The 24483-nt window shown below is 40.7% G+C and overlaps 1 protein-coding gene across 2 annotated transcripts in view; it reads left to right on the forward strand.

Moving 5' to 3' along the window:
• Positions 1-24483, forward strand: part of patz1 (POZ/BTB and AT hook containing zinc finger 1) — a 55581-nt gene that overhangs the window by 20340 nt on the left and 10758 nt on the right. For both annotated transcript variants that reach the window (XM_060843819.1, XM_060843818.1), the window contains exons 2-3: positions 17117-17180; positions 23384-23555. In XM_060843819.1, coding sequence (XP_060699802.1) covers positions 17117-17180; positions 23384-23555 — 236 coding nt within the window. The remainder of the gene's footprint in view (positions 1-17116; positions 17181-23383; positions 23556-24483) is intronic.

The following is a 24483-nucleotide window of genomic DNA, read 5'->3' on the forward strand; positions in this document are numbered from 1 at the left end:
CTCTCACCCTAAACCTATGCCCTCTAGTTCAGGACTCCCCGAGGAGTAATTTTGTAAACCTCTATCAGGTCACCCCTCAGCCTCAGACACTCCAGGGAAAACAGCCCCAGCTTGTTCAGCCTCTGCCTGTAGCTCAGATCCTCCTACCCTGGCAACATCCTTATAAATCTTTTCTGAACCCTTTCAAGTTTCACAACATCTTTCCGATAGGAAGAAGACCAGAATTGCATGCAATATTCCAACAGTGGCAACATGACCTTCCAACTCCTGTACTCAATACTCTGAACAATAAAGGAAAGCATACCAAACACCGCCTTCACTATCCTATCTACCTGCGGTTCCACTTTCAAGGAGCTATGAACCTGCACTCCAAGGTCTCTTTGTTCAGCAACACTCCCTAGGACCTTACCATTAAGTGTATAAGCCCTGCTCAGATTTGCTTTCCCAAAATGCAGCACCTCGCATTTATCTGAATTAAATTCCATCTGCCACTTCTCAGCCCATTGGCCCATCTGGTCCAGATCCTGTTGTAATCTGAGGTAACCCTCTTCGCTATCCACTACACCTCCAATTGGATGTTGATAGTGATTGATTCGTTCACAGGTAATGCCATTGAAATTCAAGGGTGATAGTTCTCTCTTGTTGGAGAGGTCATTGTTCAGCATTCACCAGTTGTCAGTCCAAGCTGATTATTGCCCAGGTCTTGCTGCATTTGGACATGACTCCTCAGATACTAAAGTAGTGTGTGAATGGTGCTGAATGTTTTGGAATCGTCAATGAACATCCCCATTTCCCAAGATGGAGGGAAGATCATTGATGCCACCAACTCCAGAAATTTGTTTAATATCCTTTTCAGGTTGGTTAGAAATATCCACCCTGAGCTACTCCTGCAGAGATGTCCTGGACCTGATATGACTGACTTTCAGCCATCACAACCACCTTCCTTTGTGTTACGTATGACTCAACCTGTGGAGAGTAGTTAAGGATTGTAAGTCTGTAGTGCTACTAGGGAAATACTACCAGGGACCGGAGTCGTTGTAATTCCCAATGCTTTCAGCTTTTTTTAACGTTGTGGAATGCATCAAATTGGCTAAATTGATATTGATGATGCTGGGGACCTCAGAAGAAGGCTGAGATGGATCATCCACTTACCATTTCCAGCTGAAGAGATGGCAGATGCTTGTTTGTTTTTTGCACTGATGTGTTGGACTCTACCGTCATCGAGATGGAGTTACTTGTGGAGTGTCCTCTAGTTTTGCTTTTGGAGGTTGATTCAAAACTATTTCAGGCTTTGATCGTGCAGCTGTTTGTCATTTTTATACCTTGGTGAGGACGTAGATGGATGGGTTAGTAAATTTGCAGACGACACTAATGTTGGTATAGTTGCGGATAGTGCCGAACAATGTTATAGGTTACAGAGAGCCATAGATAAGCTGCAGAGCTGGGCTGAGAGGTGGCAAATGGAGTTTAATGCAGAAAAATGTGAGGTGATTCACTTTGGAAGGAGTAACAGGAATGCAGAGTACTAGGTGAATAGTAAGATTCTTGGTAGTGTAGATGAACAGAGAGGTCTCTGTCCAGGTACACAGATCCCTCAAAGTTGCCACCCAGGTTGATAGGGCTGTTAAGAAGGCATGTGGTGTGTTTAGCTTTTATTAATACAGGGATTGAGTTTCGGAACCATGAGGTCATGCTGCAGCTGTACAAAACTCAGGTCCAGCTGCACTTGTGTGCAGTTCTGCTCACCGCATTATAGGAAGGATGTGGAAGCTTTGGAAAGGGCTCAGAGGAGATTTACTAGGATGTTGCTGGAATGGAGGGAAAGTCTTACGAGGAACGGTTGAGGGACTTGAGGCTGTTTCCATTAGAGAGGAGAAGGTTGAGAGGTGACTTCATTGAGACATATAAGATAATCAGAGGGTTAAATCGGGTTGACAGTGAAAGCCTTTTCTCTAGGATAGTGACGGCTAGCACGAGGGGGCAGAGCTTCACATTGAGGGATGATAGATATAGGACATCTGTCAGAGGTAGTTCCTTTATTCAGAGTAGTAGGGGCATGGAAAGCACTGCCTGCAACAGTTGTGGTCTCACCAACTTTAAGGGCATTTACATGGTAATTGGATAGGAATATGGACAAGAATGGAATAGTGTACGTTAGATAGGCTTCAGATTGGTTTCACAGAGTAGCGCAATATTGAGGGCCTATGGGCCTATACTGTGCTGTAATATTGTATGTTCTCTACGTTCTAGTGTCCCTTCATCTGGGCCAGAAGGTTTGGGCTCAGGTCTCGCATGTCTCAAACACGTTTTGTAACATGTTCAAACTGATTATTTTAAATATATATCTGCTGTGTGGTGAATTAATACATGGATCCAAATATTACTGTTTCATGCATGGGTAAACTGTTGGCAGTACATTCTCATTTTTTAAAATCACTCATGGGACACGGATGTTGCTGGCTGGCCAGCATTTAATGCCTGTCCTTAGTTGACTTTGAGAAGATGGTGTTGAGATGTCACCTTGAGCTGCAGCCAGTGGGGAGGGAATTCCAAGATTTTGACCTAGTGAAGTGAAAGAAAGGAGTTATATTTCTAAGTCAGGATGAGGGTGAGTGGCTTGGAGGGGAATTTGCAGGTGGTGTTAATCTTCAGAATTATTTTTTGTGTTTGGGAGGAAATTTTGGATCTGACTAACAAGCCAAGAGTTGGATTTTTTTTTTCTTGAGAAAATAAGGAGACAGTATTGATATGCTTGATACGTAATCTACACATAACATTGCAATCCTCACTGGCTTGAGTATGCTACATATCAAAAGCTCAGAATGAATTGTGTGCATGTAGGCAATACTGTGGAAGTGCACAAATGTATTTGGAGATTCAGCAGCACAGAAACAGATCACTTGGTGCAGCTGGTCTATATCCGTATAAATGCTCCACACAATTCTACCACTTGACTTGGTCCAGTCCTGACCAATGCCTGGATGTAGTTATTGGCATTTGTGTAAGACTAACTGATTTTCTTTTGTTTAAAACTGATACAGAACTCTTCTATTTATCTGCCTGTTTTATTTTTAATTTAAAAGTTAGCTTTCACTTTTGAGTGAGCTCATTGTTTTAAGTTCACCTGCACAGACGTTCACCCAGCCAAGAATCATTTTTGTTTATTTGACTGTGGCAGATTTTTCACTAAATGTTAGTTTATAAAGTTGTATACTAGCCAAGTAAACCAGTTGTATAATATGTTGACACTTCCTTGGTTCAGAAGGATCTCCAGTTTTAAATCTCAGTAAAGTTGCATCACTGGACATTGTTGAAACCATTGTTATTTTATTATACTTTGTTGTTTTTAGTTTGGAGCTGTGAAGTGAGATCTGAAAATGACCTTGGACTGTGAGCTGCAGCTTGTTTTTTTGTAAATAAAAAGAACAAACAAATTGATATTTGTTGATTTAGCCCAGGCTTGTAGATTGGTTCTTGTTCAAAGTACTCTGGTTGTTTTGACTCTGGAGATTCAAGGTTTGTGTAAAGATTTGTAGCTTGGGTGCCAGTTACAGTTGTTGTGGGTATGTTTGTTGAGCTGGGAAGTTGGTCAGCAGCAATTTTGTCCCTTTTGAGGTGGCATACTTAGTACGGTGGAGCCTCCTGTGAAGCGCTGCTATACTGTGGTGGTTGAAATTTATTTGGTTTCGTTCCTGCTGCTTCCAGTTGTCGTTCCAGTTCGTGCAGTGGTCACTATATGGGTCCAGGTCAATATGTTTATTGATGGAGACTGTGGATGAGGGCCATGCTTCTAGAAATTCTCTAGCTGTTCTCGATTTGGCTTGAATATTTTTGTTGTTGTGTTGTCCTGGTCAAATTTGTGGTCCTTGTCATCTGTGTGTATGGCTACTTGGGACAGCTGGTCATGGTGTTTAGTGGCCAGTTGATGTTTATGAATGCAGATTGCTAGTTGTCTGCCTATTTGTCCTATATAACGTTTAATGCAGTCCTGCATGGCATCTTGTACACCACATTTGTCCTGCACATGAAGGGTCCTTTGTTCTGGTGAGTTGTTGTCTGAGCGTGGCTGTCAGTTCACGTGTTGTTATGAATCTGAGTGGTCGGAGAAGTTTGGCTGTCAGTTCTGAGTCATTTTTTAAATAAGGTAAAGCTGTTAGTGTGTTGGGTTGTGGCATGTCCTCGATGCATTGTTTGTCTGCCAGGTATCTGCAGATGAAGTTTGTTGGGATATCCATTCTTGGCAAAGACTTTGTCGAAGCGTTCTTCTTCCTCTCCACAGGTTGGGAGTGCTACCAGTATGTTGCAGCCCTTTTGAACAGGGTCTGACTACAACTTCTCTTGTATGTGTTTGAGTGGTTGCTGTTATAATTCAGGATCACTGACCACTGCAACAAACGACCAGAACCAGCAACCGCAAGCAATGGGAACAAAACCAAATAAATTCCAACTGACATAGTACAGCATTGCTTCACAGGAGGCTCCACAGCACTGAGGATGTCGCCTAGAAAGAGAATAAAACAACTGCAAACCAACATCCCATCTTGGCAAACATATCCACAGCAACCACTCCAGAGAGGTATTATGCAGTTGGCCGATTTTTGAATGGCAACTGGGGCCTTATAGGAAGACAAACAGTCCAGCAAAGTGAAACCAGAGCTTTTGAACAGTGCCTTGATCAGAAGGCTTTTGGCTACCACAACTACAAGATGGAGGTTTGATTTGCTTCCTGGTTGTCCTCCTATTATCAATTCATGGAATGTTCAGAGAATAGAATCTCCATGATAAAAATCAAATGAGATTCAAGGTTTGTGTTCCTTAGAGCTAACTAGACTCCATCTGCATGCATTGGTGTCTTCAGAAGCCAAACATGGTACAATCTTATGTGCCTGTGATGTTGTGGATCATGGAGTCTGCTAAGTGAGCTGGCCAGGTGCATCTCTTCAATTTTTCTTTTTTTGGTTTATCCATTAACTGTGTCTGTGTAGCCGAATGGCTGCATCGTAATTCCTACACAGTACCAGAATGTTCAACAGCTAGGTCTCCACAAGGATAGTGGGAATTAGGAGATAGTGAGGACTGCAGATGCTGGAGAGTCAGAATGGATAAAATGTAGAGATGGAAAAACCACAGCAGGTTAAGCAGCAACAGAGAAGTCCTGATGAAAGTTTCCAACTTGAAATGTTAACTTTCCGCTCCTCTGATGCTACTTGACCTGCTGTGCTTTTTTTAGCTCCACACTTTATTGACACCAACTTCATAGGGCCAAATGCCCACTATGCAAGAAAGAACCAGGCATTGCTGGTTCAGCAGAAGTCTGGTAATAAGGTTTGTTAAAAGGCAGCTTGATCTTTGTCGTTATCAAGGTCACTGAATGAAATACGGAAGGGGAGGACAATGAGACAGCTATATCTTGTCTATATGATTCTTGGATGGACGATCTTAGAGTCAAAAAGGGCCTAGGTGAAAGTCAAACCTGTGAGGGAAAACATTTTATTAGTGTTTTGAAGACATCAGCTTAACCTAAGAAAAACTATCGCAGGAGCAGGACCCTGTGGTGAGTCTGAAGCAGCTTTGTTTGTAACCTGCTTTTTTTTTATACTATAGTATTAAACTGACTGATAAAGAAGTAGATTGCAGTAACAGTACAGGCTGTAATCATTCTGTTTGCTGATGTTGCTTTGGAGAAGGCAACAGATGACATCAAAGAGGATTAGTTTTAAATAATAGACATTAGAGACCTTGTAATTTAGCCTAGCTCTGTTGAAGTTACTATATTATTAATTAATTGTTAAATCTTTTGTTTAAACTGTAAACTTGATGTCTGGTATTGATTATTCATAGTCTGGTACTGGTTTTTCAAAAGATTGGTTAGGAACCATTATGGTCAGTTTTGAGGGTCATTGAGTATTATAATTTTGCTGTTGTGTATACAGAGATAGAGAGGCTGATTTGATTTGGTTATCTGTGTTTGTGTCAGAATGACATGGATTGCCAAAAGTTGGTCCTACCTCCTTAACTCTTTACTATGAATTATGACATCCCTAATGTTTCCAGAGTACCCCATTCCTTTATGGGAGCAAGCAATGATGAGTTATGATTAACAATAATTCAAAATATTTAGTACATAAACTTGATAGAGGTAGCGAGAAAAAAGCAGACAGGGACTGAAAGGGATAATTGTAAGGACTCACTGAGCTGAAGAGCTCCCAGAATGATGAAACAATAACTAGATTCAAATACAGTGTAATTGTTGGCAATTTTTAAGATTGTTAAAAAAGCTGCTCACAGTTGGTCAAAGGATGAAAGTGGTGTACATGATTCCTGATGTTTCAGTAAAACAGTCACAGCAAGGCATAATATTACTGAGTTTGAAAAATATCACCACACCTTCACTGTCTCTAGGTTATAATCCTGAAATTCCTTAATGGTGAAATGGATGAACCTAATCTTTTGTAGCAGTTCAAGATGATTGCTCTTGAGAAGGCTGCTCATCATAACTGCTCTTGAGAAATGAATACTGGCCTTCTGCTGTTCTGAACCCAAGATCAGATATTTTAAAAAATGAATAAAGCAAAGAGAAACATCAACCAAACAGCTTGACAAGCACAGAAGTTGTAAGAGGTCATTTGGCCAATTACTATGTAGCACAGAATTAAAGAAAAATAGGCATGAGGGAGAGAGAAAAGGAAGACCTGCAATTGGAAAACACAAAACAATGTATAAGTGGTTCTGCAGTTGATTTCTTTGTAATCTGTTAGCATATTATTTACCTTGCTTGTCAAAATGAAATCTGAATTTTCTTTTTCACTGAAACTTTGTAAGTAAGTTGGAAGAAAAATGAGTTATTATGTTAGATATGTTGTTAGAAAACTCTCCAGTGACTGATAGGGATGATATTAAGGATTAAGAGAGAAAATTGTTCTTCATGGATGTATATGCACGTATTTGCTGGAAAAAACCTCGTTTAGAAATGATGCATCTGTCCTCTAGTGGTCAAAACAATGGCAGGTGAAATTTTAAAAATATTCAGTTGCACCTGGGAAGAAAATGTGAGCAATGTTTGCATTCTGAGTTGTATTGAAATACCAATGAAAAAAGTTCGAATTCTATTTGTTCTAGTTACTGAGTTTGAAAAGGATCACCCCACGTTCACTGTCTCTAGGTTATAATGCTGAAATTCCTTAATAGCAAAATGGATGTATTTATATCTTTTGTAGCTATTCAAGAAGCCAGCTAACTACCATTTCTCAGGAGTAATTAAGGATGAGCACTGAATACTGGCTTTGTGCTGTTCTGAACTCAAGATCAGATATTTTTAGAAAACGAATAAAGCAGGGAAAAATGAACCAAACGCTTCAACAACCACAAGTTGTAAGAAATCATATGCATTCCTACATTTAGGTGATCAACCATACCTTGAGTACTGTTGCCATTTATGATGCTGTAAATGGTCCCACTGTAATGCTGTGACGCCACATTGGAACCCCAAAATGCTTATGGGGCTTTCAGTTCTTAATTCCAAAACTTTTTTTTAAAATGGAAGACAACAACTACAGAGATTGGTTAATTAATGATCTCATAATGAAGACATTGAATTTTACATTAATTTGGAAGGAGACCTGAGTGAGTCTTTTGTTTAAATTTAAATAAGGGCACTTATAATGGCATGGAAGTTGAATTGATTAGTGTGACTTGGCAAATTAAGTTAAAGGATAGATCAATAGAGATGCAGTGGCAAACATTTAAGGAGATATTTCAGAACATAAGCATAGGTATATTCTAAAAACTAAGAAAACTTCTAAGGGATTAACCCACTATGGGATACTAGAAAGGTTTAAGATAATATTGAACTTAAGAAAAAGCACAGGAGTTTGAACAGAATATATATAAAAGCAAAGAATGACCAAAAAATTTAAAAAGGAAAATTTCAAGGACAAGAGAAAGCTAGCCAAAACCTATAAAAATAGATAACTTTCTATAAATATTTCAAGAAGAATAGCGTGCCCTACAAAAAGTGAGTCTGGAGAATTAATAATGGAAAGTAAGGAAATGGCAGATCAATTGAACAGGTGCTTTGCATCAGTCTTCACTGTAAAGGACACAAGTAACATCCCAGAACCCACCATAGATCAAGAGATGGAAGAGGGGGAGGAACTCAAGAAAAGTGATACTGAGTAAACTGTTAATCGAGGATTGATAAGTACCCAGTTCTTGGTGGATTTTCACTCTGTGGTCTTAAATGAAGTGGTTAGTGAGGTATTTTGATGCATGGGTTTTAAGTTTTCAAAACTCCCTTGATCCAGGGAAAGTTCTTTCAGATTGCAAGATAAAAAATGTGAATGCTTTCTTCAAAGGGTGAGGGAAGCAGAAAGGAGCAGCTGATGAGGAAAGTGTAGGCCTGCATAACACATGGCGCTTCTCCCTCCCAAAGCACAATTTTTAGACTCGGATGGCTTCAGTAGCACCTCCAAACCCACAAACTGTTCAGTCTAGAAAGGCAAAGTCACAAGGTGTATAACAACATCATACTTATTTGGACATATATCACCATTAGTTAATTATTACTGGGTCAACATTGTATGTAGGTAGCATTGTTGGAGCTTTTTCTTCACCATATGCTTTGCAGCAGTTCAAAGAGAATACTCATCACTAGTTTTTCAGCAGCAGGAAATTATGGGTTAGTTAGCTTAACATCTATCCGCACATCAACCATGATCTCAATGAAGCAAACTCAATGGACCGAATGGCCTATTTTTGCTCATATTTCTTATGGGCTCCCTCAAGTCCAAATTTAGTTTAATATTCAGAATTAGATATAACTTGAAAACAAGTGTAAAGAAAACAGGAAGTTAAGATATCTACTATACAGAAACTGTATTTCTGCCTGACCGTTAGTTGTCAACCAGTTACAAATGGTTGCCTAATTAGTTACTAATTAGTATTGCAGTAAGCTAAGTTTTCATAATCAATCTGTTAGAGATGTTATTATACACGTATAGAGTAGGTAGGACTTGAATCCAGTCCTCCCACTACCCTGCAAGAGGCCCTTCAATCTGAATTAATTTTTAACTTTTTAATACCTATTTTTCTAATTGACCTGTTCAGAGATGTTACTACACACCTGGAGCAGGTGGGACTTGAACCTGGGTCTCTTGGTCCAGGGATAGGGGTGTACCTCTGTACCACAAGAGGGCCCAGTAAGCTGAATTAATAAGTCAAACTTGAATGAGAATCACTTGCAAGTTAACAGGATTGGCTACCACAAAGTGATTGCAGAACTGAATACATCTTCAACAAGAGTGCAGAAAGGTTTGGGGGAGGAATAGTGTTCTTACTTCTACCCCAGGAGGCTGAAGTTCAAGTCTCCCCTTCAGAGGCTGTACTTTAGAGGCTGTACATTAGCATTGATGAAATAGTTGATTTGAAAATCTCTGAACAGGAGTGCTAAAGTTAGAAAATTGTTAAGGTGCAAATCAGTGCAGTTGGGAATGGGTTTAATTTGACTAAATCAGCAATATAAGGTAATAGACCAATTAATCTAATAAAACAAAAAGTTGTGATTCAATTAAAAATAAGGAAGTAATAAAAAGTAAGGTCAGACAAGTAAAACAAGGCAGGTGTATATGATAATGACAATATGTGGGAGTACCTGAAGCTCAAGGAACTTTGGTCAGAGCTAATACAAATATACAAACAAGGAGAAGGTTACCACCCTGAAAATGCCCCCTGAATCCCTACTACCTGTCTTCTGTTAGTTAGTTAATCCTCTTATCCATGCTAATATACTACCTCCACCTCATTCTCTAAACGGCATATGTTCACTCTTGCTTCTGTCTCTTTTTATTATACTAAAAGAAGCTTTTGCTGTCTGTCTTGATATTACTTGATTTACCTTCAAAGATTGTTCTCACCCTCTTTATATGTTTTAGTGTCTTTTGCTGTTTTTAAAAGCTTACCCAATCCTCAGGCTTGCAACTAACCTCTGCTGCATTGTATGTTCTTACTTACCATCTGATGCCATCATTAACATCTTGGTGTCGTTCCCTCCTTTGTTTGAATCCTCCTCCTTCACTGGGATATTTGTTGGCTGTGAGCCATGAACAATTTACTTAAATAACTGCCATTGTTCCTCAACTGTCTTTGCTGCTGAACCCTCCCCTCAGTCTACTGCAATCAGCTGTGTTCTTATTCCTTGGTAACTACTCTTACTTAAGCATAGCTGAAAATGTGTTGCTGGAAAAGCGCAGCAGGTCAGGCAGCATCCAAGGAACAGGAGATTCGATGTTTCAGGCATAAGCCCTTCTTCAGGAATGAAGACTCCTGAAGAAGGGCTTATGCCCGAAACATCAAATCTCCTGTTCCTCGGATGCTGCCTGACCTGCTGCGCTTTCCCAGCAACACATTTTCAGCTCTGATCTCCAGCATCTGCAGTCCTCACTTTCTCCTTATTTAAGCATAGCTCACTTATTTCAAACCCAAATTCCTCCCTTTCAAATGGAGTGCTAAATTTTGCCATGTTATGATCAAAGTTTGAGGAAATATTTTACTGACACAATTTATGGAACCCACCGCATTACACGTTACCAGTTCCAAAATAGTCTGATTGTATCCACAAGGTTTTGTTCTAGGAAACTGTCCTGAATATGCAATCCAAATTTTTCTGTATGGCTTCCTCTGCCAATCTGACTATCTGTATTGAGACATAGCAGAGAATTCCCATTTGCACGAAATAGCATTCTGTTAATAATGCAGTTCTGTAGTCATTTTGAGCTCTACACTATTGTTTGGGTATTAGTTTATCTGTAACATGAATATGTTCTCCTTTTTGGGCATTTGCTGTTTTGATTGTAAAGGCACACTCACTCCAGGTACAGAAAATCATGTATTTTCTTGCTTGTGTGTTACAACCATGAGAACGATGAACCTGCTAGGTATAGTTTCCTAGTCAGGACTGTTTGGGACAATCATTGGGGCATGTTTGCTAGCCCTTTTCTCGAGCAAAGTGAGTAGAAATTAAGATGACTGCTCTGTCATGGATTCCATTCCTGGAGAGCTACTTCTGCCCCAAATCCAAGAGTTTGGTAACCATCAGTGATAAGAGCAGATTTGTGACTGGGGACTTACAGATTCACAGCCCTTTTTTCCATTGCAATTCATCCACAGCGTAGAGCTTTTTGGTGTCCCTGGCAGAGAGTTATATATAGAGCAACCTAGATTTTCCGAATAACAGATTATCTGACAAATCACAAGGTCCCAATGCTTGGCTAAACTGTTATCTGGCATTTGGTGATCTGGATTTCAATTAACGGAACCAAATACTCCCCACCTGTGTCTTTCAGATAATCAAGGTTCCTCTGTACCTGGAGAGTACCAATTGCTCTGTAGTCTTCGTTCACGTTCTAGCCATTGATGTGTGCACGTGCCTTGTTCGTCTGGTTAAATATGCTTTTGAGACCTTGAAATTTTTTTTAAAATAGCGTTTCTCCCTCTGGATCTGCTCAAATCAACTTTTAGGGTTTTAGCAGGAACGACTTTGTTAGAGCGATAGGCTGTGAGCAGAGCCACAACTAATCTGCATTCCTGACATTCAAGGGCCACTACCAATGGGAGGCTACTACTCATTGGAGCCTTTGGGAAACAGGAGGAAATGTTAAATCCATGACTTGGTTTCACCATCAAGAACCAGAATGGGGGATACAAGATTGCAGAGATCTAACAGGCCTGCCTTACTGAACTCTGCACCACAACTCAGGCAAAATAGTGCTTTTACCCTACCCACCTAAGCTGTTTTGGAGAAAATCAATATTGGTAGAGGTGCAACATAGCTTTTTTTTCCAGCAAGGGAAGATGACTAGAGGCAAAGGATTAACCAAATCGCACCATGAGGACATTTGCCTGCAGCATCGGACACGCATCGGCATCCTCTGAAACCTGCTCAGCAAGTTGTGGCTGCAGAGTTTGTGAAGCTCTGGAGGATAATCAAAGAAAGTCTCATCAGGCTGGAACTGATCTCAGTCGTGCTACAGAAGCATGATCAGGAGCTGGAAGGACTCAGGAGGCGAGTGGAAGAGGTCAAGTGAGCGGATAGTGGTGTTGGTGACCATGGTCCGCCATGGACCATGGACCACCGAGAAGCAGGTACAGGCGTTAATAGAGCAGGTTCACAACCTCAATCTTAGAGGTCGAAAAAATAATATCCGGGTTGCCGGGCTGCTGGACGGAGAGGAAGGCAAGCAGCCAACAGTTCTTTTGAAGACCAGTTGGCGCGATTTCTTGGCTGGGAAGCCTAGGCAGACCAGGTGCGGATCGACAGAGCTCACCAGGTTGTGGTGCACAGATCCAGTTCGGATCAGCACCCCCAGCAGGTTCGAGGGCGATTCCAGTGTTGCAGGGACAAACAAATGGTGATGGAAGCCTCCAGTTTGCTGGGGAAGGATCCACTGGCCCTGATCTACAAAGGATCCAGGATTGTTTTTCTGTGGTTGTGATCTGGAAAAGGGAGTCCTTTGATGAGGTGAAGAAGAGACTGAGGGATCTTGGTATTCAGTACTCTGTGAGATACCTGGCGGCGCTCTGTTTAACCCATGGTGGGTGAAAAAGCAAAAACTTTCTGGACACTTGAAAATAAACCAGTTTGTCTAAAGGGTTGTGGAGAATGATTGGTTTTTTTTCTTTCCCTTTACCTTTTTGTGTACTCGTTTTTTATTACAGAAAGTGTTTTTGGATTTTTTCCAGTGTTAATTGAGGTTAATATATGGCTGGGAATGGGTGATGCCCTCTTTTAATTTCTTTGTCCATAATACCTGTCTTTCTCCTTTGCTTGAGTCTGGGACGCACTCAAGTTAGAAGGAGCTATGGAGGTGTATTGTTAAGTGCCCCTGTGGGCAGGGGGAAAAGTCCCACATAAAGTGTCTTTTGTATTTTTGTTTTTGGTTTAGTTTAATGTGTTGATTTTTAGTAGATGCAGCTTTTAAAAGTTCTGTTAAAGCAGTTTTAGTGTGTGTTTGTGTGAGTGTTTCCTAGGCTTGATGAGTCTTTATTTACTTAGCGTGTTGTAAGTGGGGTTCTTCCTCTTGGGAGTTCAAGGGTTGTAATTGACATGGCTAATTGTCTTAAATGGTGCACCTGGAATATTAAGGGGAGACACTCACCGGTCAACAGAAAAAAAAGTACTCTTGAGTCTTAGGAAGGATAGGGTTGATATTGCCCTATTGCAGGAAGCCCTTGATGATAAAGAACATCGAAAATTGCAGCAGGGTGGGTTTGATCAAGTGTTCTTTTCATCATTTAACATTATAAGAGCAGGGGAGTGGCCATACTTGTTCGGAAGAATCTCCCACTTAAGTTACTAGGTTTCGTTAAGGATGAGTATGGATGGTTTGTAATCCTTAAAGTCTTTATACATGGTGAAGAGTATGGCGTTTAAAATGTCTATTGTCCCCTGACGCACCTTAAATTCCTGGCAGATGCACTCTCCAAATTGATTGCCCTTGAAATGCAAATTACTATCATAGAGGGAGATTTTAATCATCCCATGGACCCTACGGTAGATAGAATGCCCAAATGCTCTCCCAAAACCTGTCTGCAATCTAAACAACTGGTTGACTTGTGTGTGTAATTGGGAGATGTCTCCACCCTACAAGTGGGGACTTCACCTTTTTTTTTCCTAATCCACATAAGTGTCATACTAGGCTTGGTCTTTTCCTAGCCCCCTCCTGCTTTTCTGGATTTGATGATATTCTGTACAATTGGAAATATTGCCATTTTCGATGAGGCAGCAGTATATTTGGAGGTGAAGATTAAGGGCAATGGAACAGGCTTACGGCACTGGCAAATGAATGGGTCCCTTTATTCTCAAGGACAGTCAGTTTATTGAGTGCTTCTCGAATGAGTTCAAAGCATTCTTAGTCATTAATTTAGGTACGGCTAGCAACCCATCTGTACTCTGGGAGACTGCTAAGGCCTATGCTAGGGGCTTAGTTACCTCTCACTCGGCCAGTCGGAAATGACAGTAAGGAGAGCAGCAGCGTCTGCTGGAGGCATACCTGAAGGAAGCCGAGACAGCATACTTTGATAGGACATTGGTGACTAATTTACAGCGGGTTACAGTTCTTCAGCTTACTTTGAACTCCATGCTCACTCAGACAGCGAAGAGAGAACTCTCTTTTACGAAACAAAGGTTGTTTGAACACAGTGATATTTTTTACACCCTGGAACAGTTTGGTCTAGGTGAGGGGAATACCTGACATTGAGGGTAAATCACAATTTCCGTTTAAATGGTTGCAGGGGTTTTTTATTACTTAGCCATTTTTGTTTTTCCCAACTTTGATCAGTTATTTAAGGCTAATTTTATTCACTAGCTTAACAAGATTGAACAAGTTCTTCAATGATGGAAGGCCTTTCCAATATCTTGGTTAGGTCGAATAGTCTTCAATAAAATGAATGTCCCTCCTGATTTGCTACATCCCATGTGAATATGGTCCCTCTGATATTTTTTCCCCAGGCAAACATTGCAGAGACTTACTGGCTGGTTTAGTTTTTTTTATTTGGCACCACCAGCAGCTCGCCAAATTGCAACTCTCCCAAGGGCTTCGGGGAGTAGATTTCCCATAGAACAATACAGCGCAGAATAGGCCCTTAGGCCCTCGATGTTGCGCCAATCTGTGAACTATTCTCAGCTTGTCCCCCTACACTATCCCATCATCATCCATGTGTTTATCCTAGGATTGTTTAAGTCACCGTAATGTGGCTGAGTTGAGTACATTGGCAGGTAGGGCATTCCATGCCCTTACCACTCTCTGAGTAAAGAACCTGTCTCTGACATCTGTCTTAAATCTATTTGTAGTTATGCCCCCTTGTACAAGCTGACATCACCATCCTAGGAAAAAGACTTTCACTGTCTACCCTAGCTAATCCTCTGATTGTCTTGTATGTCTCTATCAAATCCCCTCTTAGCCGCCGCCTTTCCAGTGAGAACAGACCCAAGTCTCTCAGCCTTTCCTCATAAGACCTTCTCTCCAGACCAGGCAACATCCTGGTAAATCTCCTCTGCACCTTTTCCAATGCTTCCCCATCCTTCCCGAAATATGGCGACCAGAACTGTACACAATATTTCAAAGAGGCCACACGAGCATTTTGTACAGCTGAAGCACGATATCGCGGCTCCAGAACTCAATTCCTCTACCAATGAAACTTAACACACCAAATGCCTCTTAACAGCACTATCAACCTGGGTGTCAACTTTTGGGGATCTATGTACATGGACTCCAAGATCCCTCTGCACATCCACACTACCAAGAATCTTTCCATTGACCCAGTACTCTGCCTTCATGTTGTTCTTCCCAAGGTACATCACCTCACACTTAGCTGTATCGAACTCCACCTAAGAGATACCACCTTCTGTCTTGTGAGTGATTGGGCTTGTGAGGATCTGTTGTCAATATGGTTGGATCTAGAAACTTCTCAGACAAAGTGCCCTTTTACTAGCCTGTTCTTTATGGATAAGATGAGGACCGTTGCGGAATACTGTCAGAATCCAGTCATGAAGGGCATTGCAACAGAGTCAGGGCAATATATCTAAAACCTCTTTCCTCACCCCTGTAGTTGGTATGCTGGGATTCTGGCCAGGGATAATGGGTACTGGGTTTAAATTTTGGGCAGCTAGGGGTGTCTCCTGTCTGGGTGACTTGTTTGAGGGTGAGATTGTGATGTCCTTTGACCAAATAAGCTGCAAGTATGGGTTATCTAGAAGAGACATTTTTTGTTTTTTCCAGGTGAGGGACTTTATCCAAAAATGAACTACCTTACGATCTGTAGGGTTTTGACCAACCCCTACAGATTCAGTACAGCGAAGAGGGTGCTCTATGCCAAGAGCACTCTCTTGGTTAGTACTCTCTATCGTTTACTGGGAGGTGGTTCCTTGGATAATATTGACAAACTATGTGAAGTCTGGGAGAAAGTGTTAGGAGTTAGATCTCCTCCAAGTCATGGGAGGATATTTGTGAGAATGCGAGAAAGATCTCGATCTGTAACAGGACACCTGCCATACAGTTGAAAATTCTTCATAGGGTCCATCTGGCCCCAGATCATCTTTTGAAATTTAAGGTGGGAGTATCCTCAGGGTGCCCCAAGTGTAAAATAAGTACTGGTACACTTATGCACTGTCTGTGCTCCACAGGCTTCATAAGTACAGGAGTGCTATAGCAGGAGTGATCAAGGAAGTCTTAGGGACTGAAGTTAAGATGATCTCGATCTCTCCTCTTCTGGGCCGGTCCAACTTACCCGCTCTAGATATACATGGGAAAAAGCTTTTTAATATCCTCACTTTCTGTATGAGGAATGATATTCTGATGTGCTGTGTGTCTGAAAACCCCATAGATGTCAGGTTGGCATAAGTTAGTCATGGAACACATCCCCTTCTCCCCCCAGACTTTCTCACATGTGGTGCACAAAGAACTGCAAATTTTTATGAAACATAACAGCAATATTCTACAGATCTGCTTGCTGGACCAGCAACCAAGACAAATTGGCATTAAGACACCAGTTGAATCAAAGTTGGATGCAACTAGACCAGCTGAAAGGCATGATGAAAACTGAAAAATCAAATGCCAACATTCTCCTTACAAGATGATTGGAACTTGGCTTAGCCTTTCATAACATACTTTAGGCCCTTGTGAGTAACTGGTAGGAAAGTGAAGGCCTGAATCACAAAGTTTCTCCCTCCTAAGTGATTTTAGCAGCACCTCCACAACACTGTTCAGCCTAGAAAGACACCATCAGAAGGTGTATGATGTCATCATACTTATTTACTGGAACATATATTTCCATTCATTCATTATTGCTGGGTCAAAATTGTACATAGTAGCATTGTTGGAGTTCCTTCTTCACCATACAGTTTGCAGTCGTTCAAGGAGAAGGCTCATCACTTGTTTTTCAGCAGCAATAAGTGCTTGCCAACAATTTCTTAGAATTGATAATCAAATACCAGGACATTTTTTTAATGTACTGATGTGCCCTGAGGTTCTGTGTCTTGTGCATGTATTTAAGAAAATGCTGTTCAAAAACAAAATTTTCTTACATTTCAATACCTTGCTAATTTTGATGTTTTCATTTACAGACCGGATCACTTGAATGGCCACATTAAGCAGGTTCACACTGCAGAGAGACCCTTTAAATGTCAGGTGAGTTCACCTTTTAGTTTGCAAAGCCCTGTGTGTGGAATTGATCTGTCTAAGGGCAGATCTTCTACTCATTGCTCAACATTTTGCAGTTCTACAGTTTCCTCATCAGCTGCTTGTGAGACCCTCTAATGTTTCACTTTAGTAACCAAGGTGACTAGGCTGAAGAATCCATGCTGCAATTTCTAGTTGGAGAAAGTGAGGTCTGCAGATGCTGGAGATCAGAGTTGAAAATGTGTTGCTGGAAAAGCACAGCAGGTCAGGCGGCATCCAAGGAACAGGAGATTCGACGTTTTGGGCATAAGCCCAAAGATTCCTGAAGAAGGGCTTATGCCCGAAACATCGAATCTCCTGTTCCTTGGATGCTGCCTGACCTGCTGTGCTTTTCCAGCAACACATTTTCAGCTGCAATTTCCAGTTGCCTATCTCGTTTGCATAAAGGAAACACTAGTTCTCTACTTGAAGGATTATCTGTGAGCATCTGTTATCTAGCTCATCAACCATCATCATCAAAAAATTGATAGTTGCACCGTTGACTGTGGCTTGTAATCCTTCTCATGGGACCCTTACCTGGAGTTAGTGACTCTCAAAGAGCAAGGATGATTGTCCTGTGAGCCCCAAGTGAGCTTCCCCATACATGATGAATTTTGGTCACTCCATGCCTTTTTCTGTAGCATGAGCTGCCTCTGAAGTAATTTGATGGGAAGAGTTTTGTCGAATGCTTGGTCCTGTCTTCATTCATTATCGACCCATTAGAAACGACTGGATAATAATTATGTGTAGGAACTCTAACTAACATTAACTTTTTCTGACTCAAGGACACTTCAGATTAATTCCAGCAATTTTACTAAATCAAAAACACAAGAACTGTGGATTCTGTAAATCAGAAACAAAAACCAATTGCTGAAAAATTCACCAGGTCTGGCAGCATCTTTGAAGAGGAATCAGAGTTAATGTTTCGGGTCCAACTCTATAAATGCTGCCAGACCTGATGAGCTTTTCCAGCATTTTTTGGTTCCAACAATTTTACTGCTGTTTTACCAAGCAGTAATATAATCTGTAAATTGTTATTTGAAATTATACTATTCAAAAGGTTAAAAAGAAATTGAATTTGTATTAGCATCTTTGAGAAGTGTCAAATATCTTTGTGATTAACAGCTAATGAGGTAATTTTGATGTGTTATCACGATTGTAAGAGAGCAATTAATGTGTAAACAGCAAGCTCCCACACACAGTAGAGTGATAATGATCCAATAACCAGTTTTTAAGGTATTGATTGGGGGATAAATGTTGATCAGTACTCCCTTCTTCAGAATAATGTCACAGACTCTTTTATGTCTAATCAATTATCTCTTTTAATGGGAGATGTAGCATAGTGATAATATCACTGGGCTAGGCAGGGGTTCAGACCCCATGGTGTCTTCTCATGTAACCACAGAAGGTGTAACACCTGCCTGTTCATCTCCTCCCTGTTCACCGTCCAAGATATGAAACAGTCTTTACAGGTGAAGAAGTATTTCACCTGTACCTCATCAAATCAGGTCTGTTGCATTCGCTGCATCAATATGGCTCCACTCTATATTGGAGAAAGCAAACGCGTACTAGGTGACTGCTTGCAAAACGCCTCCAGTCGGTGTGCAAGCATGACTCTGACCTTCCTGTAGCCGGTCATTTTAACACCGCATCCTGCTCACACGCCCACTTGTCCATCCTCGGCATGCTGCAGTATTCCAGTGAATCACACCAAAAACTGGAGGAATTACATCTCTCAGACTAGGCACTTTACAATGTCTGGACTTCATGTTGAGTTCAGCATCTTCAGATTGTGAACTCGCTCCCATTTGTTTTCTTTCGTTTAACTTTAATTGTATTCTCTATCACCATGCCCTCTCTCCCCTCCCCTCATTTCAGTGACTCCATCTGTTCTTTTCAGTTTGGCGATTGGAAATGCCACTGTTCTGCCGTTCTGACATTCTGGTCACTCAGTCTGCACGATCAACAGCCTCTCTTCCCCCAGCTCTCCGCACTTCCATGCTATTGTATAAATGCAGTCCCCTCTGCACTTCTCATGAAAAATCATCTGGACTTGAAAGGTTAGCTTGTTCTCTCATCATGGATGCTGCCTGACTAGTTAATAAATCTGGAATTAAAATCCACTCTTGAGTAGTCCTGATATAGCACAATGTCAAAAAAAGTCATCTGGTTCACTGATGTCCATTAGGGAAAGAAACATGGGGAGGCAATGGCCTAGTGGTATTATCGTTGGAACTTTAATCCAGGGACGCAGATAACATTCTGGGGACTTAGGTTCAAATCCAGCTCAGCAGTTGGTGCACTTTGAATTCTGGAATTAAGAGTCTGGTGATGACCATGAATCCATTGTCGATTGTTGGGAAAACCCATCTGATTCACTTATGTCCTTTAGGGAAGGAATCTGCTATCCTTACCTGGTCTGGTCTGTATGTGAATTCAGATCCATAGGACTCTTAACTGCCCTCTAGGCAATTAGGGATGTGCAGTAAATGCTGGCTTTGCCAGCGACATCCTCATCCTGAGAGAGAATTTTTTTAAAATGTGTTATGTTGGCCTGGATTGGTCTCTATATGACTTCAACATGACTCAGCAAAGTGATTGACTCTTTATTACCTTTTTTATTACTCAGTTGTATTAAACCACTACAAGGCCTAAGGAAGATAATTGGATAGACTGCCCAACCTCAAACTACAATGGCAAATGCAGCCCTGTCAACCTTACAAAGTTCTTAGTAACATCTTGATATCTGTGCCAAGATTTGGGAGAGCTGCCTCTCAGACAAGAAAAGCAACAGCCTGGCATAAGTCCTAATCACAGAACCAGACCGTAGAAACTCCTAAACATGACCATGACCAAATATATAGTCTTTGGACTTAAAACGTCAATTCCATTTCTTTCTCTACAGGTGCTACCAGATCAGTTTCTACAGTCTTTTTTTATCATGCTTCTAGCTTTTTGAGCATTTTGATTAGGGCTTCCAACATCAACTGTGAATCCTATGATCTCATGGGATCTAGTCAAACAAGGGCAAGGAAACCTGCAGGCTACCACTTGATGCACATCTCAGTTAATGAATAAGTATTTCTCCATGTTGAACACTACTTGGAAGAAGTAATAAATATGCAAGAGCGCAGAATATATTCTGGTTAGGGAACTTCACTGACCGTCACCAAGAATGACTTGCTAGCACCATACAGACTGAACTGGCTGTGTCCTAAAGAGTCTATGTCTGTATCAGGTGTTGAGGGAACCAACTAGAAGGAAGAAAACCTACTTGATGTTGTCCTCATCAATATCATAGATGCCATGGTAGTACAAGTGTATCTACGTAATCATTGTGACACCAAGTTGTGTGTCTGTGTTATTTTTTTTTTAGATTAGACTTACAGTGTGGAAACAGGCCCTTCGGCCCAACAAGTCCACACCGACCCGCCGAAGCGAAACCCACCCATACCCCTACATTACCCCTTACCTAACACTACGGGCAATTTAGCATAGCCAATTCACCTGACCCGCACATCTTTGGACTGTGGGAGGAAACCGGAGCACCCGGAGGAAACCCACGCAGACACGGGGAGAACGTGCAAACTCCACACAGTCAGTCGCCTGAGTCGTGTGGCATCATCACTATCCTAAATGGGATAGATTTCAAGTAGATCTAGCAGTTCAAAACTGAGCATCCAGAGGCACTGTGGGACTGGACATCTAAAAAGAAACCAAAATTGCATAACATCCACACAGGATGGGGTAATGATTTTCTGTTCACAATTATAAAACTTTTGCTTTGTATGTCACCAAAGTGTATCAGTAAGTTTAAAAAAAGAGGAATATGGGATAACAGCACATAGCACATTCAAGGATAGTTTTATCTCAAGCAGCACACCTTCTACAAAGAAAACTATTGAGTAGATAGCTGTTTTGAAGGCTCAACAGGATTTTTTCTAAACTAGCACCAAAGCCTAAGGCCTGCACTGAAGCATCATTTCATGTGTGCCATCTTCTGGCAAAACATGATCGTTTGTAGTTGGCGAAGTAATTAAAGAAGTACTGGCTGTGGCAGTTGACTCTTTATTCAGAGACTTTAAGAACACTGAAGGAATAACAACAACAATTCAAAGCACGTTACTTGGTAATTCCATAGTTGCAAGATGAGTGGATGTTTTTTCCAAAGATGTCTTTCAGCAACTACAAGAGGACCTGAAGGACTGTGAATGCTCCTCACTGCAGTCAATTAATTGATCAACGTGATGGGCATGACTCAGATACTTATTTTCGTGTGCATGGGTTTTAAAGGCATAACTAAAAACTATTTTCTCACTTTTGTCTGTGAGAGACAGACAAAGGATGAGGATCTCTGCAACAAATTCAGAAGGTAATTGTTTGAGAAAAGCATTCCAATCAAGAAATTGACTTCCATCGCACCTGATAACATACCAGCCACCTTTGGCGTGAATGCAGGCTTTGTTGGCAAAATGACCCTCTTTTGCCAATTATCATTGTTTAATTCACCAGTAAGCATTATTGAGTAAAGTATGGACTTTTCTCATGCATTGAAAGTTGTTATTAAGATTGTAAGATTCATCCAAAAACCTTTCACCACTGCTTATTTGAATTCTTATTACATAAGACCACTAAATCGTAAGCATTAGGAACAAGAGTAAGCTATTGTGGACTGCAAAATCATTCAATAGGATTATGGCTGATTCGAAATTCCTCCTATCTACTTTCCTGCATTTTACTTCATAAACTTGATGCAACTAATGGTGAACTAATCCTCTAGGCTGTTGTGAGGTGGTTTAGTCAAAAGAAGATCCTTCAAAGATTTTCTTTTTAGATCTGATGCCTGAAATAGCCAATAGCCATCAAGGAAAAATCTGCACTGAAGTGTCAGACAATGCGTGGTTGTTTCAGAATCTGTATCTGGATTCCTTACAGATATAATGTCAAAACTGAATGAGCTCAACTCTAAACTACTGGAAAAGGACAGAGACTAAGCAAATATGCTGCAGCATTTCAAGTCTGAACAAAATATGCAAAAAATCAAAGGCAAATATAAATGATCCCACCCAAAAGAAATTGTCTGTGCACACCTAAGGAAGTTACAAGAGGAATTCAACAGGTGATCTCAGAAATTAAATGCTGGAACAAAATGTTTGGTCAAATCTATTTCTTCAAGTAGACATTGGTGCATTGGCTATCAATTCCATCAGGTGTCTAAGCATTGGAGTTGTCACAGAAAAAATTACTATTTGTAATGATTCTGAACTGAAAGCCACACCAACGGAGGGTGAATTCTGGGGATTCTTAAACAGAGAAAAATACCTGCTTCTATCATCCTGTACTTTTAAAACTTAAGAGTTAAGTGGACTAAAAGTAAGACCACATTCTCCCAAATGAAGAGAATCCTGTCCCAAGCATTACAGTCATCTCTCATCCATTTGACATACTATATATGACTAGCAGTCTTAAGCTGCAACTGACAGATAATGTGCAATTATTGGTATTACACTGATACTTGATGATTAGAGGACGTATATATACACACTTGGTTTTAGTTTTATCTAGCACTAAAAATAAATTGTTCTTTGTGATAGATGATGGGTTTTACTTAATTAAAAAAATGATTATGTACTTCAGAAGAACCTTGAAGAACAAAGACAGCAGATACATGGGGACAGAACCAGCTGCAAAGTTCCCCCCAAATCTCAACCATCCTGACCTGAAAATGTAAGACTGTTCCTTCATTGTCACTGTGTTAAAAAATCTGATACTCCCTAGTAACATTGCAGGTGTATCGACATCACATGAACTGCAGCAGTTCAGAAGACAGCTCCACCACTACCTTTTCGGGGCAATTAGGGATGGCCAAAAAGTTCTGACCTAGCCTGTGATGCCCATTGCCTGAAAAACAAATAAATAAAAGGTCCATCTGAGAGGACAGGTGGTGACTTGGTTTATGCCTCATCCAAAAGACTACACCTCTAGTTGCACTGCACTCCTCAGCGTTGCATTGGAGTATTAGGCTTGATTTTTGTGCTCAGTTCCTGAAGTTAGTCTTGAGCTCTCAATCTTCTGACTCAGAAGCAAAGGTGAGATTAACTGAGCCACAGCTGACACCACTGGTACTGTCAGGCTACCAGAATGATTTCCATTTTGTTCACCTGTTCCTACAGACCTGCGAAGCTTCCTTTGCGACCAAAGACCGCCTGCGTTCGCATTTGACATGCCATGAGGAAAAAGTCCCCTGTCAAGTGTGTGGGAAATATCTACGTGCAGCTTATATGACTGATCATGTCAAAAAGCATAATGAAGGACCAAATAACATCTGCAACATCTGTAACAAAGGTAACTTTTAAAAAATAATCTAAAGATCAAGGTGTGTTGCTTACCTCTAAAGGTTGTTACTATAGAGATGGCGTTTGAATCTGATATGTTTTGTTGCTCTGAGGAATTTGTCTTTAACTGCACAAAAATAATTAAGCCAGAATATAAAGGAGTCTAATTTGCATCAGGCTTAGTTGTGAAACATTTTTATGGTAAAGTTGAAAAACACAACTAAATATTTTAGTACTTTGAAAGATGTTATTAACTTCTATGTAATTAAGCAGTAAGTTTAGCATGAGCCTGGCCTTGTGGAAAATATACAGTACTAAGTGTCACATATGCAAGTTATTGATCATGCTTAAACCTAATTACCTCAAAAATGCATTTGGAAATTATGGTTAACTGCACATTGATAGAAAATGTAGAAGATTTACCAGTAGATAAACAACTGCCAAAGGGAAGACTGGCAAACAGAATAGTAATCAAAAATGTGCTGAAACTGAGTTTGATTATATCTTTAAATACTTTGAGAATTTTGTTGAAAGTGTAGTGCTGGAAAAGCACAGCAGGTCAGGTAGCATCCGAGGAGCAGGAGAATCGATGTTTTGGGCTTATGCCCGAAATGTCGATTCTCCTGCTTTTCAGATGCTGCCTGACCTGTGCCTTTCCAGCATCATACACTCAACTCTGATCTCCAACAACTGCAGTCCTTACTTTCTCCTTTGAGAATTTTGTCAACAAATGGAGTGATTGTAAACTGACTACTGTAGATTTACTGTTTTGTTTTTTTTTAAAAAAAGCTTACCTCTAAGCTTAAACCTTATTTTATTCTGTTGTTGGTCAAGTGTGATGGGATATTTAAGAAGCAATTAACAGTTGGATGTCATGACCAGCTGAGGGTGAAGGTAAAGATGTTTTCTGGAAGCTTTTTGAGAAGGCCACGTGATTT

This window comes from Hemiscyllium ocellatum, chromosome 24 (assembly GCF_020745735.1).
Source record: "Hemiscyllium ocellatum isolate sHemOce1 chromosome 24, sHemOce1.pat.X.cur, whole genome shotgun sequence".
NCBI lineage: Eukaryota > Metazoa > Chordata > Chondrichthyes > Orectolobiformes > Hemiscylliidae > Hemiscyllium > Hemiscyllium ocellatum.